General features: G+C 37.2%; 1 protein-coding gene across 1 annotated transcript; it reads left to right on the forward strand.

The window, feature by feature from the left end:
• The first annotated feature begins 11530 nt into the window (after positions 1-11530).
• LOC111173428 (coagulation factor XI) lies at positions 11531-22060 on the forward strand. Its single transcript, XM_022571039.2, has 4 exons — positions 11531-13099; positions 19492-19654; positions 20915-21021; positions 21693-22060. Exons 1-4 carry the CDS (start codon positions 13045-13047, stop codon positions 21854-21856), a joined length of 489 nt encoding a protein of 162 aa, XP_022426747.2. The 5' UTR covers positions 11531-13044; the 3' UTR covers positions 21857-22060.
• Positions 22061-23035: the final 975 nt, after the last annotated feature.

The raw sequence follows: 23035 nt of genomic DNA on the forward strand, positions 1-23035 counted from the left end.
TAAGCCCCATTTTGATTAGCTCAAGGTTGACTGTTTAGTAACCTTAATTACATCTGCAGAATTGCTTTTGCCCTGTAACATAGCGTAATCATGGACAGACAGGGTACCCCAGCTTCTTCAGTCCCTGGGATCTGAGTGGGAAATCTTGGGAGACATTTCAGAATTCTGCCTACCACTGCCTCTTTCCAACTTCATTCTGATTTGGTTCTTCTGAATCTACAAAGAAATTTTTAGTTTTAATGTATTATGAGAACATATGTTTCACTGTAAGAAAAATTCAAAAGAAACACAGAAGTATATTTAAATAGGTTAAAATTGGTAATTGCACCTTTTTGGGAAACAACCTCCGAGGGTTTCTGCTGTGATTCGGAGAGAGGGTAGTTTTTCTCCCAGTCATCTTTTTTTCCTGATGAGGCCAGTAGCAGATGAAATCTCCAATTTAAATTCTTTAACATTGCACAAGCCAGAGGATTCCCTTTTGTCGTTTGCTGGTGTACCATGTGATACCCTGAATTTAAATGGCGGTACAGCATGAATATTTGAAATATGCTACTTCATTACAGCCAGAAACTATTTTATTGGCAACATTATCCTACATTTTTAATAAACACTCTTCTGCATTGCAGTAACATGCATTAAATATTTATTTAAGAACTAACTCCCTAAAAATCTAATTTACTAGCCAGAAAGATGTATTGCATTTTTGAAGAATAGTTAGAAAACCAAGGGGATTTAGTGGGCAAGGGATTATAGTCTTTAAATATTTTTAAAAGCACAAAAAAGAGAATAAATCATTTTGTATGGATCTAGTAGGTTAATCTAGGAATGATGGATAGAAGTGGCAAGGAGGTATATTTCAGTATATAGGGAGACTTTTTCTTAAAAATAAAAATAAAATACAATTCCCTGAACAGGAACAGGCTCCTAGGAAAACCAGTATGTTCCTTTCAGGTCTAGGTGTCCTGACAGAGAAGTCTAAACTCTATGCTAGGAGTGCTAACTTGTCTGACAAGGGGCAGATAGTAAGTCTTTTCAGCTTTGCAGGCCGTACTGTTTCTGTCACAACTACTTAACCCTGTAGGGTGAAAGCAACCATGGATAATACAGGAATGAATGAGCCTGACTGTGGTCCAATAAAACTTTATTTACAAAAACAGTCTGTGCACAGTGGTTTGTCAATCCCTGCTATGTCTTATTTCCTGAACTGGATGGGAGGAAGACTTAAAAATTGACCAATTCCCTTCCATCCTTAAAACTTCCTTCACTAGGATATAGGAAGGCATGGATACCATTTGCCAAAAGGGTCTTCATGCCTTCCAGGATGATCTATCCGTTCCCACCCCTTATTCAGTTGTGTATCCAGGTTATTATATTGGAAAAGTCTAGTTAAGATTTATTATGACTCCAAATAACTAGGAATGTTATTATGGACCTTTTAAAAAATGGAAGCCTCTACATGAATTCTGTGGTCTTATTATGAAATAGTTAATATATTTAATAGCTGAACACAGGAATGGGACGTTCATAGAATATGTTGACAGGACAAAAAGGTGAAACTGTTGGCAGAAAACCAAAGTCAATATCGGAGCCAAGCAAATACTGCCTGCCTAGAGCCCCATAGGGAAAGCTCAAAGACTGGCCATTTTTAAGTGGCGAGAGACACCCTCACCTCCAGAACCACGAAGCAATTGTGTTTTCAGGTAGAGAATTTCTGTTATTCTGATTGCTTCCAAATAGTTTTTTTTTTTTCTTTAAGCATGAAGAAATTACTAGTTGATGTTCTAATTCCCTGTGTATCTAGAGAATGTAGAAGGAATTAATATTCTTATATGTGGAAATATTTAAGTGGAAGATATTTTTAAATCAAAGAGAATACTGAATAATTTAAAAATTTAAAACGGGCTTGAAGATTTTGAATATTGTTCCTTAGGGACTCTGGACTGATACTATTGCTGTGGTTTACAATAATTTTGTTTTTGTTCAAATCAAGAGGCTTCACAAGTGTTTAATTGCCATAATTACTAAGAACATAGGTGCCAAATGAACAATAAACACAACAGTAGTCTAGAGGTCTCAATTTGTATCTTGTGTCAAGTCCTTGGGTACAAAATGTACAGAAAACCCTTGCTTTCTATACTGGTAATTGTGTGCTTAGGTTTGCTATTCAGACATTTACAAGAAAATCTGTAACACCTTAAATTAAGGTTCATGTTGAATATGATCTACAACCACTAGAGTTATGTGTGTGTTGCCTTCTCTTTTAGGATGATTTCATTCAGACAAGCAGCTTACTTCATTTGCTTGTTTGCTACAGTTTCCTGTGGTGAGTGGATTATCTATAAGACATAAAGTTAAGGGTGAATGTTTCTCTTCCACTGCTCATTGATAATTCCAGCATGAAATATTACCTGTATTGCTGCACAGACCTTGCAGTCTGGGAAGTAAATTAACCCCTTTTTCATGCTAGCACTCCAAAACATATTGGAATGTGTTTATTTCAAGTAGAGTTTGATAGTTTAGTGATGTAATAAAAATTCTAAATCCCCTAATTAATGGGGCAGTTGCCAAAAATGGAATATTATCCTTCAGAACTACCCAGCCCAGACTTCGAAAACAAACTTATGGTTACCAAAGGGGAAACATGGAGGGGAGGGATATATTAGGAGTTTGGGATTAACATATACACACAACTGTATATAAAACAGGTAACCAACAAGGACCTACTGTTCAGCACAGAGAGCTCTACTCAATATTCTGTAATAACCTATATGGGAAAATAATCTGAAAAATAATGGATATATGTATATGTATAACTGACTCACTTTGCTGTACACCTGAAACTAACACAACATTGTAAATCAACTATGCTCCACTATAAAATAAAAAATAAAAAATAAACCACTACCCGGCCCAAATTGATGATTTACTTCCAGAAGGGAAACTGATTGAATTTGCTCTATGCGTTTTATTTGGACAGCTTGCCACTGAAACATTTATAAAGGAATTGATATGAGAGGAGTCAATTTCAATGTATCTAAGGTGAGCAGTGTTGAAGAATGCCAAGCAAGGTGCACCGATAGCGTTCACTGCCCATTTTTCACATACACCACGCAAACCTTCTTCAGTGCAGGGCACCCGTGAGTAAAATTCACAGTGTCTGTTCTCTCTCATGGTGTTTTTAGGATTTAATTGTATTCTTCATAACCTTTTTTTTTTCCCAGCTGAAAACCGGACAGGGCTTTTAGATCTAACCACCCTTCTTATTTACTCAATTTTGGCGTCATTTCTCCTGAAAAGAGTAATTTCCATTTGGTCTGCAAATTTCCATTTGTGCTTGCAGAATGAGGGTTCAGCAAATAATGCAGAAGAATGGCTCCCACTGCATCCTCACCTTATCCCTCCCTCTGCAGAGGGGGGATGTCTATTTGATGAATAACACAGAACCCTAACCCAGTCACCACCAAGGTCTTGCTTTGTTTATTTTCCACTGACCATGGATCATTTTCAACTGGAAATGGGCTTCTGCAGGTACCTGGAAGTTTAGGAAGCAAAGTAACCTCTGCTTTTCACATTCAGGAACAACTGCCTACTAAAGTACAGTCCATGAGGGACACCTACTAGTATAAAGGTGCTGGCTAACGTGGAATCTGGATTCTCACTGAAGCCCTGTGCAGACTCAGAAATTGGTAATTGTATGGCTCCTACTTCACTCTGTGATTGTAGTAGGCTGAAAAAGAGCCCTCCAAAGACATCCACATCCTAATACCTGGAATCTGCTACCTTACAGGGCAAAAGAGGCTTTATTAAATATGTGATTACGTTAAAGACTTTGAGATGGGAGATTATTCTGGATTATATAGATGGGCCCGATGTAGTCACAAGCGTCCTTATAAAAGAAAGAGATACCAGAAGGGACAGAGTCAGAGAGAGAGAGAGAGAGAGAGAGATTTGAAGAGGTTACACTTCTGGCTTTGAAGATGGAGGAAGAGTCCATAAGCCAAGGAATGCAGGTGGCCTCTAGAATCTGGAAAAGGTAAGGAGCCCTGTCGGCCTGTTGATTAAAAAGCCCAGTAAGACCCATTTCAGACTTCTCGACTGCTGATCTCCAGAACTGTGAGATAATACATCCGTGTTGTTTTAAGCCACTACATTTGGGATAATTTGTTACAGCAGCCATAGGAAACTAGTACAGTGACACTGTAGAGAAAACTATAAGGTCATTTCTTGGCGGTGTCTGTTATCTAGTGAAATGACTCTAGCATAATGAATCAATGAAACCCTGTAGTCTCAGACATAGAGGTAATTTTCACTGAATTATCCAGAAACTTTGCTATGACATTCTACCTTATTTAGCATATCAGCATGTCAATGATAACATGTTATTGAAGCCAAATAGCCAACAGTCACTTCTACACAGTTGTCAAGTGCTGACCCTGTGCCAGGCCCTGAATGGGGAGCTCCTGGGAAGACTGGGAAGTTGGCAACTATGCACACCTTCCCCAATCTGTTCCCATCCTCCCCAGACACACCTCCTCCACAGTGTGTTCCAGATTCATTGCTTCGAATTAACTGATTATTTAATTTTTTAATATTCAGATTTGGTTTTTTTAAAAAATATAATTTCTCTTTATTGATATTCTCTATTTGGCGAGACATTGTTTTCATACTTCTCTTCAGTTCTTTAGACGTGGTTTTCTTTCGTTCTTTGAACATATTTAAAATAGCTGATGTAAAGTCTTGGTATAGTAAATCCAATGTTTGTGCTTCCTCAGCAATGGTTTATACTGACCTTTAATTCTGTGTAGGGGCCATAGCTCCTTGTTTCTTTACATGTCTCATAATTTTTTGTAAAAAAAAAACAATCAGACTTTTTAAACACTAGCATGTGACAACTCTGGAAATCAAATTCCCTCTTCCTCAGAGATTTTTGTTGTTACCATTTTGTGTTGTTGTTACTGTTCGGTGACTTTCCTGAACTAACTGTGTAAAGTGTTTAGTCTTCGTTATACATGGCCACGGATGTCTCTGCTTGGTTTTCTTCATAGTTAGCTAATGATGGGACAGAAGTTTCCTTCAGTGCCTGGAACCAGTGAGTTTCCCAGCCTTGAACAAGGGGCTTTTTGTGAGAGTTAGGGCATGCTTACATTGCCTCCGCAGGGATTTTGCAACTTTGCCCTGGTCTCCACTTTCTGCTGACACAGAGCTCACAAAGGTCAATGTCAGCCAGCTCAGGGCTTCCTCAGATCTCTCACAGGCTTGTGCACAGCCTCGGTCATGCACGCAGTCAGCTCTATACATGCTCATGGCCTTCTAGATGCCCAGGAATATGTCAGAGATTTTCAGGCTTTCCCTGGTTTTCCTTTGAAGATTTTTATTGGCTTGTGGTTTGTCCCAGCTGTTATTGCTGTCTTAGGCAGCTACAATGTTGTGTAATGGCCATACTTGTTTTTTGTGACAAAAACTTCCAAGGAAAATGCTGTTAACACTGAGGAAGCTCTGAGTCAGGTGAAAGAAACTCAATCCTTGGGAGTGGGGTTTTCCTGAGAACTTCCACACAGTCAAATAATGACAATGATCTGGGGACAGAGCTTTGGGGCAGCTCCAGCTCCGATCTGCCCCCTCCTGGGGCTGTTAGGCTGCTGGATTTCCCCGTGATTGAGGGTGTTTTCAAGGCTTCTGTGGAGCTGGGGAGAGGGGCTGGGAACAGGGCAAGTTAAAACCCCACAAAACTTGCTATTCTTATTGAGATTCGGCTGGTTTTCTTGAATAAACTCTCCCTGGACTTTTATAAACCTTTGGTTAATTCCTAGAGTTCTGAAACAACGTTGATTTTGACAATTCTGCCAGCGCTCTCGTTACTTTTATGGAGGAGAGGATTTGGGGAGGTCCTTACTCTGTCATTCCCACTAACATCCTGTAGTGCTTTTGGTAAACGAAACAAATGAAAAACAAACTAGCTTTAAAAAAGAACATGGTCTTTGGAACGAGATAGCCTTTGTCCTTCTGTCATCTGGACAGGTCAGACTGTGACTGCACTTTCTATTCAGCTCTGTGTTCCACATTTTGTGTGGAGCAACAGACAAGTGGAACACTTCAAAGGAGAGTAACCCGAATGGTGAGATATCCAGAAATCATGGAAAATAAGATACAGTTAAAGAAGCAGGTTCTTTAAACCTGAAAAAGAGTCAGGATGACTGTTTTAAATTTTTGTTTTTGAAGGACTGTCACTGGGAAAAGGATTAGATTAATCTGTGTAGTTTTATAAGGCAGATACTACTATGATAAAAATAAGAAAAAAATTCCAACACCTGCAGTGATCCACAAGTGAGCCTTGTCATGAGGTAGTCAGCTCCTTGTCACTATAAATGTCTTAAATAAATGTTGAACAACTTGTCAAGGGTATCCTTGAGAGGATGCAGTTATAGGTAGGTATGGATGACCCATAAGTTCTCTTCCAGCTTCAAGAGTCTGGTGTTTTTTTTTTTTTTTTGAAAAATATAAAAAACGATTTAATTAGTTGAGTTCTAATTTCCTAAACTGCCCATCTGAAGATGTTATGTTATGGTGAACACTCCCAAAATATGTCCAACGGGAGCCTGGACACTGGTGGAAATTAAACTATTTGTAAATAAATTGTTCTTTGTGAAAAATGCTCACTTACATTTACTCAAAGAACAAAATATTCTTCTATTGTCAAAGGTTTGGTTTTTTTCAAAAATTATATATGTATACTTTTTCCAGTTTTATTGAGATATAACTGACATACAATTATAAACTTATACTTGCATAAGTTTAAAGTGTACAGCATAGTGTTTCGACTTATATGTGTTGTGAAATGGTCACTGCTATAAATTTGGTTGGCATCCATCATCTCATACAGATACACACACCAAAAAAAAAAAAAAGAAAGAAAAAAAACATTTTTCCCCCAATGGTGAGAACTCTTAGGATCAACTCTCTTAACAACTTTCAAATATACCATACAGAAGTGTTTTTTATGGGTGAATAATATTCCATCATATATATATATGCCTATATATATGATGGAATATTTTATATATATATGATGGAATATTTTATATATATATATATATATATATATATATATATATATATCTCACAGTGTCTTTATCCCTTCACCTGTCAGAGGAAACATCTTAAGTTTCCATGTCTTGGCTATTGTAAATAATGCTGCCGTAAACATGGGGGTGCAAATAGCTCTTGGACACAGTGTTATTTCCTTCCAATATATTCCCAGAAGTGGAATTTCTGGATCATATGATAGTTCTGTTTTTAATTTTTTGGGGATTCTTCATACTGTCTTCCATAGTGGCATTTGTTATCTCATATCTTTTTTTTTTTTTTGCGGTACACAGGCCTCTCACTGTTGTGGCCTCTCCCACTGCGGAGCACAGGCTCCAGACGCACAGGCTCAGCAGCCATGGCTCACAGGCCCAGCCACTCTGTGGCATGTGGGATCCTCCCGGACCGGGGCACGAACCCGTGTCCCCTGCATCGGCAGGTGGACTCTCAACCACTGTGCCACCAGGGAAGCCCTCTCATATCTTTTTGATAATCATCATTCTAACATGTGTGAGGTAATATCTCATTATGGTTTTAATTTGCATTTCCATGATGATAACTGAGGTTGAGCACCTTTTCATATACCTTTTGGCCAGTCATTCTCTTCTTTGAAAAAATGTCTATTCGAGTCCTTTGCCCATTTGACAATTAGATTATTTGGTTTCTTTTTTTTTTCTTTTCTTGGATTTTGAATTGTGTGAATTCTTTAAGTATTTTGGATATTAACCCCTTATTAGATAAATGTTTGCAAATATGTTTTCCCATTCTGTAGGTTGTCTTTTCATTTTGTTGATAAAAATACTAATTTTAAAATTATTTGGAATATGTAAAACAAAAACTGAAAGATAAGAGTGTCTAGGCTTTCAGAACATAGGCAATAAGGGGGAATTTGAGAGATTTTTATGGAGATGAGAGGATGGCAGAGAAAAAGAAAGTTCTTTGGTCAACCTAAGGCTCTAGGGTGGTCCCAATGGTGCATCAGAGCCCAATACAGGGCTCTCTCTCTCTCTCTCTCTCTCCTTCTCTCTCTCCTCTCTCTTCGTTTGTGTGTGTAACTCTACCTTCTCACCTTTACTATTTTTATCCAAAGAAATGACCTTAATGTAAAAGTCATCATTCTCATTTAAGACTGTAGTCTTGGGCTTCCCTGGTGGCGCAGTGGTTGAGAATCTGCCTGCCAATGCAGGGGACATGGGTTCGTGCCCCGGTCCGGGAAGATCCCACATGCCGCAGAGCGGCTGGGCCCATGAGCCATGGCCGCTGAGCCTGCGCGTCCGGAGCCTGTGCTCCACAACGGGAGAGGCCACAACAGTGAGAGGCCCGCGTACCGCAAAAAAAAAAAAAAAAAAAAAGACTGTAGTCTTACTTCTCTATTTATTTTATTGCCTCCTTCTGAAGTTGTACATTGTTTACCTCATAGGGAAAATCCAAAATACCCTACAAAAGACAGATGCTCCTTTGGTATCAAATGAAGAATGCCAGAAAAGTTACAGAGATCATAAAATAACCAAACAGATGATCTGTGCTGGCTATAAAGAAGGAGAGAAAGATGCTTGGAAGGTAATGCATTGGATTATGAAAACACATAATAGGCCACTTGAGAAAAATCATTTCAAAATATATTTTTTCCAAGAGTACTTCACTATAGTTTTCCAAATAATTCAGAACCAAATAATCTGAAAACTTCACAAGAAGTCTTTAACAAATCGAATATACACATATAATTTTTATATATTATATGTTATACATCTCACAATCTTTGCAGGAGCATGCCATATCTAAGGGAAGACAATTGTAATACAATAATTGTGCTAAAATATAAGAGCATTAGATTTATCTCACCTTGGGTGATGATGTCAAAATTTCTTTGTTGGAATGAACAGAAAATGCAGCCATACGCTACTGACTTAAGTCACTTTCACCCCATTCAACAGCTGAGGCACAGGAGTATCTGAAGAACTGAGAAATTTTTTGTGTGTGGTGTGACTACAGAATTTTAAAGGCACATCTGTCATAACCTATCATTTTATTTTTTCTACTCACTGTGACACAGGGTGATTCAGGTGGTCCCTTGGTTTGTAAACACAATGGAATATGGCATCACCAGATGGGGCAAAGGCTGTGACCGCAGGGAACAACCAGGAGTCTACACCAAAGTTGCTGAGAACATGGACTGGATTTTAGAGAAAACACAGGATGGCGATGGTCAGTCTTTGATGAAGTAGCCAGCTTAGAGCATTCGTTTTACAACCTGCGTTCAATTCAAGTGCTGAGCCTTGGGGTCCTCATCTGCAGAAACGTGGGGAGTGGTGTCTACCTCCTGTCCTTGTCATAAGGGGAAAAAGGGCCGAAGCATAACGCTTTCAACTTTCAGTAGTAATGCTGTAATGGGAGAGAAAACAACTGAGGATCTCCACGACTGTTTGTTGTGAAATAAAATGGCAAAAGAGTGTGATTAAAAAGTGTTTTCTTCTGATAGTGAAACAGACTGGAAGATATGTGACTCCAGATTCTAGCACAGTGCCTGGGATCATTCTAATCTCACCATCTCCTCTGGGTATCAGTCTATCTCAGAGATACTAAATTCTCCTCTCGACCTCACCTGCGTGGTTGTTCATACCTACTACTGCCTGCCTCACTTGGGGTGAAAAGCCGGTAAGCTTGGATTTTGTTCTGCCGGGTGGAATCGAAGAAACCTGTGTAACATGCACTTTTGCAAGGAAGAGGTGGGTTATCTGAACCTAGAAGAATAGTATAGTGCACCTTTTTACCTTGGCCTCCTACCTTGGGGCTAAGCTTCAAATTTACCTTTTCCTTACTGTCTCTTTCAGTAAGTTCTATTTCCCCCATACGTCCCTTCCTGTAAGAGCTTTGAAAGGACCTGCCAGTGTTCCTGATCTGGGGTCATCTTTCTACATAGGCATTTGGCCACCAGGCACTGGCTATTCCACACCTTCAGAAACTGTTCAGGTAACGGCAACGTTATGATAGACATAAAATGAGATTGTCTCTCTCTGTCTCCAAATATTGAAATAAGCCAAGTAAACTGGCAACACTTTCTAGATTTGGAAGATCACACTCATATCAGCAATACTGTCCCTGAACAAAACACAATATTTCCTCTGGTACCTATAACTTCAGCAAGCTCTGAAATGGGGACTGACTTGTCATTTTATTCTTCTCTTTGTCTTCAGAATATTTTTTTTAAATCATGACTCCATTTATAAACCTAAGATCTTGTTTTGCTTTTCTCTGGAAAATATGAAGTCTTCTCTGAACCGTAACATCTTTCTCTAAAATTTATTTAAATCAAACGTATTTTAAAAGGTTGTAAATTTTTTATTTCTTTTAGGTTTTCAGGGGACCACATAGAGATCCTTAGAGCTAGTTATTGTTTAATGTTCTAAGCGAGGACCTGAAGTTTGGAGAGAGAAAGCAGCTTGGCCAGGGAAGCACGGGTAGCTAGCATAAGTGCAAGAGTCTGGTTTCTGCTTAAGTTACATGACCAATAAACTAATGAAAGATCTGGGTAACAGAGGACATGCACCATCCTGATTTCCATAGAGTCCTTGTTCAAGGTCCATGGGAAGGCTCTGAACAGAAACATAATTAAGTGAAACCCCACAAAGTATTTCACAAGCTTTCCTCTCTATGAACTGCAACAAGTCCTACCACTAGGAGGTGCCCTTATGGACAAAGGGAACTGACCTGCTGTCTTTGGATTGCTTGTCACTCAACAGCTAGACAGTCACTTCTTAGCTCTCCATTGGTGTCTTAGTGCACTGAGATCTAAAGAAAGTTATGTGGACTTCCCTGGTGGCACAGTGTTTAAGAATCTGCCTGCCAGGGCTTCCCTGGTGGCGCAGTGGTTGAGAGTCCGCCTGCTGATGCAGGGGACGCGGGTTCGTGCCCCGGTCCGGGAAGATCCCACATGCCGCGGAGCAGCTGGGCCCGTGAGCCATGGCCGCTGAGCCTGCGTGTCCGGAGCCTGTTGTTCCGCAACGGAAGAGGCCACAGCAGTGAGAGGCCCGCGTACAGCCAAAAAAAAAAAAAAAAAAAAGAATCTGCCTGCCAATGCAGGAGACATGGGTTTGATCCCTGGTCTGGGAAGATCCCACATGCTGTGGAGCAACTAAGCCTGTGTGCCACAACTACTGAGGCCACAGGCCGCAACTACTGAAGCCCACGCACTCTAGGGCCCGCATGCGGCAACTACTGAGTCCATGTGCTACAACTACTGAAGCCCACACGCCTGCTCGTGGTCTGCAACAAGAGAAGCCACCACAATAAGAAGCACACACACCGCAACAAAGAGTAGCCCCCGCTCACCGCAACTAGAGAAGCCCGTGTGAAGAACCAACGCACCCAAAAATAAAAAAAAAGAAAGCTATGAAAATCACATATTTTTCCATTTTTCAAAAGAATTTTAAAGTCTAAAGGCATTCAGTGTTTGCAAGTGGGATAAAAGAGAGCTGGGCTCATTAGAACGAATCCTACCTTCCTAGGCCTCTGAGGAGGTAACACTATATAAATGGAAACTGTGATTGCAGAACAGCAGGGCATCTACAATCGGCCCCTTACTTATGACCCACTCTGTAACCCCCGAACAGCTGAGTTTCATTTCTCTGCTATTCTGAGCATCAGCAAGTCCATCAGACTTCCCTTGTTTTCTTTTTAAATGGTGAGACTCAAGTTAGCCTGGAATTAATGATTAACAGTTGCTATTTGAAAGTGTGGTTAAGTGCAGCTTTGGCCAGCAGGCATCCTAATTGTGAGTTTGACCAACTGCTAAGGCACATGGGCAAATTCAAGTTCTCTAAGCTTCTCTGTATGTCACTTGTTTGAATGCATAGTAAAATAAGAGAGAAAAAATTAATGTATTCAAAAAGCAAGCACCTCTACCAAGGTATGTGTTTGATATGCAAAGATTTTCAGGACTTTCACAGGCATGCTGTACAAAGAGACGATGTTACATCACACTAGGAACCAGTAAAAGTAAATATTAAAGTTAAGTGAACATTACCTGCAAAATCTCATTTAGAGGAGGATGAAAACCATTTTGGAAAAAGAAAGACATTCTTATTAAGAATTGCAGCAAACAAGGAGTTTCAGGTATGATTTCAAAAATTATTTAAGATTTCCCTCAAGCAATTATTCCTTGAAGTGCCTTTTTCTATTGTACCATGGGGTTTTAAAATATTTTTACAATAGACAATGATTGATTTTTAAAATGTGTCTGATTTAACATTTTGGAGGTTTTTAGTTAATAACCATAAGCAATGTGGGAGGAGATGCAGAACGGAAGAAGAGTAATAGTTTGTACTCAATAGCAAGTATTTTACAAATTAAAAAGATTTTCAAGAGTAATATGAACAAATCAGAAGACTTGATTTGTCTCATAGCAGGTTTTTCATAGAGCTGTCAGTTCAGGGCTTTGTGGGGATAAGTACATGTATGAGTGACCAAGACAACCTAGGAATAGATTTGTAACATAATTTTTAAATTAGAAAATTTTGTTAGTAAAAAATCATTTATAGCTTCTTTGACAGATTTAGAAAAGAAACCTCAAAGATGGAAAGAAAGGAAATGAATTGAAAGAGAAGAAAGAAATGGAAAAATTGGGATGGGGAGAGAGTCAGATGATGGCAGTGAGAAATGTCTGATTAATAGTGAGCTGGAGGCCGAGGAGGGGGAGGGAAGGGAGGAAAGTGAGAGCACCCTTCCCTTTTAGCCCTTGGTCCTTCCCATCCATGAACGTGTTGACCACTGCACAGACGACCATGCTGAGGAACGCTCTAGGCTTGGGGAAAGATAAAATTCAGCTTACGAGAGGAGCTCTGTGAACACTACTGAATTAACTACTCCTCTCCCTCCGTATTTCTTGTAAACTCTGATATCAGTAAATTAACTATAAATTCACATTTTGTGTTCTAAACACATGTACATTTTTCTTTTTGTAGGATGACTTTATTATATCAAATGGTACATTTCATTTTATTTGCCTCAGTTTCTGGTGGTAAGTAGAGTTTTATCTTTAGTATGGACTGGGAATAGCTTGGTTCCCTGACTTGTGATGAGAAAACAGAAGGGTATAAGCCCAGAGAGGAAAATCACACTATTGTTCAAAGCAGGGAAGGAAACTGAGGTAAAGGAATTGTTCATGATACTAAGAATCTATGTCTATCTATATCTATATCCATATCTATACTATGTTTATGTCTAAATCTATATCACACATTTAACTGATATTTAAGACCAATATTAAAAAGCAGAAATCTTGACTTGCCTCACTGATTAGTCAATTTTCCATAAAGCAGTCAGTTCAATGCAACACACACACACACACACACACACACACACACAGAGGCAATTTTGGACTGAAAAATGTCCCCCAAAATGTCCAAAAATGCAAATATTCCTACACAGTTTATGCATTTCAATAATTTAATCACTGTTGTGAATTCTCCACTCTACATCATGTCCACTAAGTTTGTTTATAAATTACTTAACCAATATTCAGAAGGACATATCAGTTCAAGTATTTTTAGCCCTTATATTTATTCTTTATTTAAAATGAAAGTTTAAGCATTCCTTTTAAAAAAAGCCTTACATATATTACATTTAATTTCTGCTACTCTTGCTAGCATTTAATGCACAGTAAACTTTTTTTCTGGCATATGTGGAAAATGGTAAATCTAGGTAGAGATTTAAAATAAAACACTACAGTTCATAATTTCATTTTTCTTTGTGACAAGATTCTTATCCAGGTTATTATATTCCTTCATTGTCATCATTATGAAATAGTATTGTTATTTAATTGATAGGTCAGTAGTAACTCAATGGACATATTTTGAACATTGGACCCAAGAACTGCATCTCTACATATATACATCCTTTACATATGCGTATGGAACATTTACAAAAATTGACCACATAAAAGGCCCTAAAGCAAGTCTCAACAAATTTTAAAGGATTAAAACTCTACAGAGCATGTTATCCAATCACAATAGAATTGAGATAAAATGTAAGAAAAGACAACTGGAAAATCACAAATGTTTCAAAATTAAATAATACCCTTTTAAATAAATATCAGTCAAAGAAGAGATCACAATGGAGATTAGAAAATGTATTGAACTGAATAATAATGAAAATATGGCTTATCAAAACTTTGGGACATAGCTAAATTGGTGCTGAAATCAAGTGTGTACACTTACATGCATATATTAGAATAGGGAAACTGTAAAAATTAATGATGTAAGAATCCAGTTTAAGAAGATGGAAAGAGAATAGCAAATTAAATGCAAAAAAACTAGAAAGAAGAAAAAAATAAAACAGCAGAAATTAAGTAATTGAAAAACAAACATATATTAGGGAAGCTTAACTAAGTCACAGTCTCCAAAGCATTTTGTAAGGCCAGTGTGATCTTGATACCAAAACATGACAAGGACATTGAGACAGGGATATTATGACATTTTGACAAATCATAGGCCTTTTTTCCTTGTGAATGTAGATGCAATTATCAGAAACAAAAGAATTACCAAACATCACCCAGCAGTATGTTAAAAGAAACCCAAAAAGGATGATTACATTGTGACAAGTTTGGGTTTATTCCAGGAATGAAAAATTAGTTTAGTGTTCAAAAATCAATGGATGAACCACTTCTGGGTACACATCCAAAAGAAATGAAAGCAGAGTCTCAAAAAGATATATTCATAGCAGCATTATTCACAATAGCCAAACAGTGGAAGCAACCCAAGTATCTGTCAACAAATGAATAAACAAAATGTGGTATGCACGCATTAATAATGAAATATTATTCAGCCTTGAAAAGGAAGGAAATTCTGACACATACCACAAAATGGATGAACTCTGAGGATATTATGCTAAATGAAATAAGCCAGTCACAAAACAACAAATACTGGATGATTCTACTTATGAAAGTTATCTAGAGTAGTCAATTTCATAGAGAGAGAAAGTAGAATGGTGGTTGCCAGGGTTTGAGGGGAGGAGGGATGGGCAGTGTTTAATGGATGTAGACTTTCAGTTGGGGAAGATGAAAATGTTCTGGAGACATATATGTTACTACAATAAAAAATAATAATTTAAAATACATGCAGAAAAAATATATAATAAAATTCCACTTATGATAAAAATTCTTAGCAAACTGGAATTAAAAGGGAAGTTCCCTCTTCTGTTAAAGGATATCTTTAAAGAAACAAACAGACAAAAGTCTAAACCAAAAATCTTCACGAAAGCTAATAATAGTGAAATACTAAAAGTTTTTCCTAGGAATTGATAATAAGACAAGAATACTCACTATTAATTACCTTAAACATTATACTGGCCTAGTCACTGCAATAAGAAAAGAAAAGAAGTAAAAGGTAAAGGACGAGAAAGAAACTCTCATTGTCCATGGATGATATGATTGTGTCCGTCAAAAAGTCCAAAATAACCAACACATAAATTAGTTGAGCCAATAAATTATATGAGCAAGAATTCTGGAATATAAAGTCCATATGCAAAAACAGGCACTTTCTAGTTCACCAAAAACAGATTAACCAGTTTTTACTGGCACTAAGAAGCTGTGTTTGGATTTTGAAAATCAATCTGCCTTGTAAATTTAAATGATCCAATTAGTAGGTGGTATATTTTAAGAAATACAGCACCTATATTAAACATGTAAAATTTACCAAATAAGTAATAAGCTTCTTAAAAGTAACATTTTAATATAGCATGCTTGCTTTGCACTAAGAGGTGGGATTTCCTTGGTCAATGGGACTATTTCGAGGTGCGAACAGACCCTCTATTAATGGAGGCTGCCGTACAGCTTCCTTAGAAGCAACACAGAGCCTGGGGAGAGGAGGAAGATTCTGTTCACCCTCAGGTCATTCTCAGGGAGCTGCCAATTTTGGAGAAAATCATGTTATATACAGAGGTTATTATAGATGGGTAATACAGAAGGCATATGGGGTGGATTTTTGAGGAGAGCTGTGGCAGGATCCTTGACTCTCTTCTCCCATGTAACCCTTGGCAGTTTAGTGAACTGGACTCCATCCTCAGAATAATGTTTTAAAGAAATAGTGAAATACATAGGATTACCAAACAAATAAACTATATTTAAATATAGTTAGTTAAACTGTAAAAAAAAAATTTATATAGAAATAGATGTGCTTCTTATTAACACTTTATGTAGTAAGATTTAGTGGTGGGTCTAAAACTGCATAGTAATTACCATCAAACTAGGAATGAGTGATAATGATATTTTGAGATATCTGCAACTATAGTGTTTTTAAATATGCGATTTTTATTATGACAAAGGCACAGATACTGTGAACCCTAATGCATTTTTTTCTTACATTAATAATGGAAAGATATGCCATATTTTAGTTAGAAGCTAGGGAAAATAAAGATGAAAATTTCCCCCATTTAAGTCCATGGACTGTATAATCCTATAAGCCTTAGTGATAATTTCTACTGTTTTTTACCTATATACTTTCCCACATATTTATTGGTATGTTGGTTATTACTACAATAGAAATTAGTTATTTTTAATTTTATTTATTTTTGCTACAATAAATTTAAGTGATATTTTATTCTGTCCAAATATTTTATTTTTGTTATATATATTTATATATTTGTTTTTATATTAAGAAAACTAAGGGTTATATTGTAGTATTTTTCAATAAAACTATACCAAAATTAAAAACTACAACACTTTTATTCAGTGACTAAGTAATAATGACCTAAAACTCCACAATCTGGAATATTCAATATCTCTTTCTAGAAACAGAAGCAAATTTTAATTTTATGCAATTTAGCTTTGTTTGTATTTTTAACTTACTTATGGTTTCAGTGGAAGGGGATTCAATAATTTTTCCAAGAGTCTTTTTCCTGTTCCTGTCTATTTATTTATTTGTTTGGTTTTTATTTTTCTTCCAGTTTTATTAAGGTATAGTAGACATACAGCACTGTATAAGTTTAAGGTGTACAGCATGATGATTTGACATACATACATTGTGAAATGATGACCACAGTAAGTTCAGTGAACATCTATCACCTCATAGAGATACATTAAAGAAACTGAAAAAAATGTTTTCTTATGATGCAAACTCTTAGGATTTCCTCTCTTAACAACTTTCATATGTAACGTACAGCAGTGGTAATTATACTTATGCTGTACATTATGTCCCTAGTACTTATTTATCTTATAACTTGAAGTTTGTACCTTTTGACTTTCTTTATCCAATTCCCCTCTCCTCCAATGTCTGCCTCTGGTAACCACAAATCTGATCTCTTTCTAAATGAATTTGTTTGTTTGTTTTTGAAGTATAATTGACCCACAAGACCATATTAGTTCTTAAAAAACAAAACAAATGAACAAACATAACGAAACAGAAACAGTCATAGAAAAACAGAATAAACAGGTGGTTGCCAGAGGGGAGGGGGATAGGGGGAGGAGAGAAACAGGTGAGGGAGATTAAGAGATGCAAACTTCCAGTTGCAAAATAAATGAGTCACAGGTATGAAATGTACAGTGTGGGGAATATAGTCAATAACTATGTAATATCTTTGTATGCTGACAGATGGTAACTAGACTTGTCATGATGATTACTTTGAAATGTACAGAAATATCCAATCATTATGTTGTGGGACAGGAACTAACATAGTGTTGTAGGTCAATTAAATTGGTCCATTTAGGAAATAAAACAAAAATAAACAAATGGGACCTAATGAAACTTAAAAGCTTTTGCACAGCAAAGGAAACCATAAACAAGACGAAAAGACAACCCTCAGAATGCGAGAAAATATTTGCAAATGAAGCAACTGACAAAGGATTAATCTCCAAAATTTACAGGCAGCTCATGCAGCTCAATATCAAAAAAACAAACAACCCAGTCCAAAAATGGGCAGAAGAAAAAAAAAAATGGGCAAAACACCTAAACAGACATTTCTCCAAAGAAGATATACAGAGTGCCAACAAACACATGAAAGGATGCTCAACATCACTAATCATTAGAGAAATGCAAATCAAAACTACAATGAGGTATCACCTCACACCAGTCAGAATGGCCATCATCAAAGAATCTACAAACAATAAATGCTGGAGAGGGTGTGGAGAAAAGGGAACCCTCTTGCACTGTTGGTGGGAATGTAAATTGATACAGCCACTATGGAGAACAGTATGGAGGTTCCTTAAAAAACTAAACATAGAGCTACCATATGACCTAGCAATCCCACTACTGGGCATATACCCTGAGAAAACCATCATTCAAAAAGACTCATGTACCACAATGTTCACTGCAGCTCTATTTACAATAGTCAGGACATGGAAGCAACCTAATTGTCCATTGACAGATGAATGGATAAAGAAGATGTGGCACATATATACAATGGAATATTACTCAGCCGTAAAAAGAAATGAAACTGAGTTATTTGTAGTGAGATGGGTGGACCTAGAGCTTGAGTTATTTGTAGTGAGGTGGGTGGACCTAGAGCCTGTCATACAGAGTGAAGTAAGTCAGAAAGAGAAAAACAAACACCATATGGTAACACATATATATGGAATCTAAAAAAAAAAAAGGTTATGAAGAACCTAGGGGCAGGACGGGAATAAAGACACAGACCTACTACAGAATGGACTTGAGGACACAGGGAGTGGGAAGGGTAAGCTGGGACAAAGTGAGAGAGTGGCATGGACATATATACACTACCAAATGTAAAATAGACAGCTAGTGGGAAGCAGCCGCATAGCACCGGGAGATCAGCTCGGTGCTTTGTGACCATCTAGAGGGGTGTGATAAGGAGGGTGGGAGGGAGGGAGATGCAAGAGGGAGGAGATATGGGGATATATGTATATGTATAACTGATTCACTTTGTTATAAAGCAGAAACTAACGCACAAAAACAACAAGAACAAAACACACACACACAAAACAAACCAAAAAAACGGGTCCATTTAACATAGTGAGGTGATGTAGTACATTATCACATCCAGGGCCATCGGATGTCACCCGAAGATGATCAGTGTGGAGCCTTTGTTTCATATAAACATGGAGTTTAGACACGGAGCGGCGCTGGGGAAAGGGAAAAGCAGAGGTCATTCTAGACCTGTGAGCATTTTTGCCAATGAAGATCTGAGAAATGAATCAATTGCTCACAAGGCACCCACGTCTCCAAGACAATCATTCAGAAGCACCATTCCATTGAGGCACACGTGCCATTTAGTGATTTTCTTTTCTATCTGGGGCTGCTTATCCAATAAACTAAAAGCTTTTATTGCCCTGATTTCCATGTTCAGGCATCTTTCCTGTTAAGGAGCCCTACTTCACTTGCCTTTGTGAGATTATTACCTGATTGGGTATGTGCTCACTAAAATCCCAAATAACACGTGTAATGTATTATAACACAGAGTGTGTGACCAAGCTGTTCCAAGATGCCTACTTTAAAGGAGGAGACATTACTGTTGTTTTCACACCAAATGCCAAGCACTGCCAAATAGTCTGCACCCACCATCCAAGGTGTTTGCTCTTCACTTTTATGGCTGAATCATCATCTGAAGATCCTACCAAGTGGTAAATGTTTGCTTTTCTACATAGAGGAAATAGATTTTATATGACAGACGGACAGACAATTACCAACAATAAATTGCCGTCTACCATTTTATAAAATTTAATGTTAACAACTGGAAAATGTATTTTCCTTCCATTGAAATTTTAAATATTACAGAAAAAACAGTAGTGTTTAGGCAGGTCAGGAGGAACAGACATGCCCCTCAGTGTGGTTTCTTGTGGTCTCAATATTAATGATACTTTCTCTCTGATTTCTTTCTACTTTAATGCCAATTAATCATTTTGTTCTTTGCTTTTCAATTGATTATTGATATTTGATATGATTTAAACTGGTACTTTTCCCTCAATCATTTTATTAGAAAAAAATTCATTATTTATAAAGGTAATTTGAAAGAATAGTACAATGATTTCCTATCTCCCCCAAGAATTTTTGCCATTTTTGTCTTCCCTATTATATATGTGTAGATGTCCAACCATTTGAAATAATTTGAAACCATCATAACACTTCACCCCTAAATATTTCAACATATATTATCTTACACAAAAAACATTAAAAATTAATAAGAATCCCTTTATATCATCTCAATTGTCCCCCAAGTGTAATTTATAGCAATTAACCAGAATCTTATTAAGATTTGCAAATAGCATCTGGTGGTTTTGTCTCTATAGTCATATTCTTAAAAATTTTAGGACATTCCATCCATTTTTGTTTCCATATTGAGCTTGAAAATTTAATGATAAAGCTTTACTGCAGAATGAAGTTATTAACATCTTTGTGCATTATTAATGCATTCATAGTGCCCTGAACTTATAAAATTTACTATTCTAGAATCTACAACAGAGATTGGCAAACTTCTCCTTAACAGGCAGAGAGTAAATATTTCAGGCTTTGTGGGTCCAGAGGCAAAATCAAGGATATTATATAAATACTTACACAATGATTTCAAATGTAATCATTAAAAAGCATAGAAACCCTTCTTAGCTCATTAACTGTACAGAAACAGGCAGAGAGCTGCATTTAACCAACAGGCCATAGTTCACCCACTCCTGTTTCCAGTTAGGAAGGAGCATTACATGTGATCTTTTCAATGTCGGGATGTTGGAATGGAAAACAAACTCACAGTCTTGCTAAGAATATATTTGTTTTGGCATGAGATAGAGAAGTTTGTTTCCTTCTCTTTGACTCTCTGTGTGCTAACTTTTAAGACCCATTATTTTAAAACATAGATTTTCACCCAGTAATGTTATTTTTTTAAAAAACAGGTTTACTTGCATCCTGAAAGACAGTGTTGCAGAAACACTGCCGATGGTCAATATGACGGGAGCAATTTCTGGATATTCTTCCAAGCAATGCTCAGACCAAATAAGTGGTAAGATGTCTTGCTAGAATTGATATATACTAGTTATTGTGATGTGTACGTGCAGTTACATCAGGTATGGTTTTGTGGCTATGAAATAAAACCCTGCTATATGGAAACGAGGTCTCCTAATGAAGTTCTTTCCTCGTAGAGGAAAAACTAGCATACATGCATGTCCCCCCTACCCCATTATAGTTCATTAAAATTTATCTCATAGGACGTATCTAACTACACCAGTTCATCATTCACTTATTTTCTTTCTCCTTCCCAGCTTAAAGTTTTATATGAAAGTCCTTATTAAATATATTAATTCAAATCAAAGGAAGCAACCATAAAGGTTAACATGACCCTTGTCTTAATGGTGAGATATACCAGATACTTGAATAGGTTAATTAGTGAATCAATCCATCAGTGGAGTTAAGGAGACAAGAGACGTCAGTTCATAAAGCTGAAGCAGAAATGTACAAGTCTAATATTGCTGCAGTGCAAAAAGGACACTGACATTCTCTTACCGTTTCCATGTGAGAGTAGGAGTTGAGCAGATTAAAATAAAACTAGACGCCTTCTGAGGAAGTCAGGGAAAGAACTGAAAGAGCAAAATCTGGAGGGACGGTTGCTAAGATAGAATTATCAGATGCCCCCAGAGACTGGAAGATAACCGTATTTTCTGATTTTATTTCCAGCTTGCAACAAAGATATTTATGTGGACCTACATATGAAGGGCCTGAACCATAACAGCTCTATTACCAAGAGTGCTCAGGAATGCCAAGAGAGGTGTACGAATGACAGGCACTGTCACTTTTTTACATTCGCCACAGAGCACTTTCCAAGCGTAAAGTATCGGTGAGTGAGCTGTGGACTGAGCCCAAGGACCTTAGATTATCCAATAGAAAACAAAATGGGATTCTTTTTTTTTTTCCTTCAGCTTGTAGGGGTTAAAAATTTATTTTTGACCCCTACAAGACAATTCTATAAGTACTCCCAGTTTTCTTGATGGAAAATGCATTTAAAGTCCAACTTGGATGCATTTCATTTTGTAGTACGGAGCCTGTCTTTCAATGATGCTTTTAAAAAATGTTTAATACATCTAGCTAATTTGAAGAGTGCTACATTTTTAAAGTGGCAATTTTGAAACAATTACAGTGGTCTGACAGTTCCATTCTCAGCCTAAAGGATGCTACAGTATGAAGCTATAGAATCAAAATGAAAAAGCTACTCAGATATCCTTCCAAATAACAGTTCCCCACCTGAGACAAAGTAACTGAAACGCATGTGAAGTATTTTAAAACTTGCCCCCTACTGGATTTAGAAATATTGCAGGTATAAACCTCCTGTGTAAGAATAAAAAAGGATCTGATCTGTAATTGATTAATCTCTTTTCTCTTAAAAAATATTTTTAGGGAAATATATCATTAACTTTTTTATTTAGAAATATTTGAGATGTTCTGGATTTGTATAGGAAACTACACTTATCTGAAGTCCAACAATGAAAGAAAAGTTCAAATGACTGGTATTTGGATTTTAACATTCTGCTCTACACATTCACAAAAAAGGAGATGAGTGGCAATAAAGCGTCAAAGATTTGTTTGAAGAAAAGCAATGATAACACAGAATGAAACCCTCAAATTAATAATTAAGTTTTCACGGCTTTTCTTTAGCTCAGCTCAAACTACACCTTTTTACATATTTTATGTCTAAGATTCAATGCAGCATGAACAGCGAGCCAGGAAGTTGTGAGTTGCTACGTATTATAAAAAAGTTAAAATGCTAAAATTGAGAAGTCATCAATTCCTACACCTCTACTCTTCATGTCACCACCCATCTAAAGCAGCCATTTTACTGATGAAAAAATAAAGTTGACAAAACTCACAGGACCGCCAGCTCTTGGCAGAGTTGGGACCCAAACCAGCTGTCCAATCTCTCAATCAATACCTTTCAGAGCAATTCTTTAGCTATCATGCCCAGGCTGTCTCTAAATGTGCGTTTCTTATTATCTTATGTTTTTCCGTATTTGCATTTGGAGAGG

This window comes from Delphinapterus leucas, chromosome 21 (genome assembly GCF_059928025.1).
Source record: "Delphinapterus leucas isolate spDelLeu-1000000601 "Yukka" chromosome 21, BTC_Dleu_Yukka2, whole genome shotgun sequence".
Lineage (NCBI taxonomy): Eukaryota > Metazoa > Chordata > Mammalia > Artiodactyla > Monodontidae > Delphinapterus > Delphinapterus leucas.

Excerpts from the sequence above, each read along its gene's own strand:
- LOC111173428 (XM_022571039.2), top strand. The coding sequence starts at position 13,045 with ATGACTTTATTATATCAAATGGTACATTTCATTTTATTTGCCTCAGTT. Across the intron at positions 13,100-19,491 it reads ATTTGCCTCAGTTTCTGGTG|AGTGTGTGACCAAGCTGTTC; the intron begins GTAAGTAGAGTT and ends ATTATAACACAG. Across the intron at positions 19,655-20,914 it reads TCTGAAGATCCTACCAAGTG|GTTTACTTGCATCCTGAAAG; the intron begins GTAAATGTTTGC and ends TTTAAAAAACAG.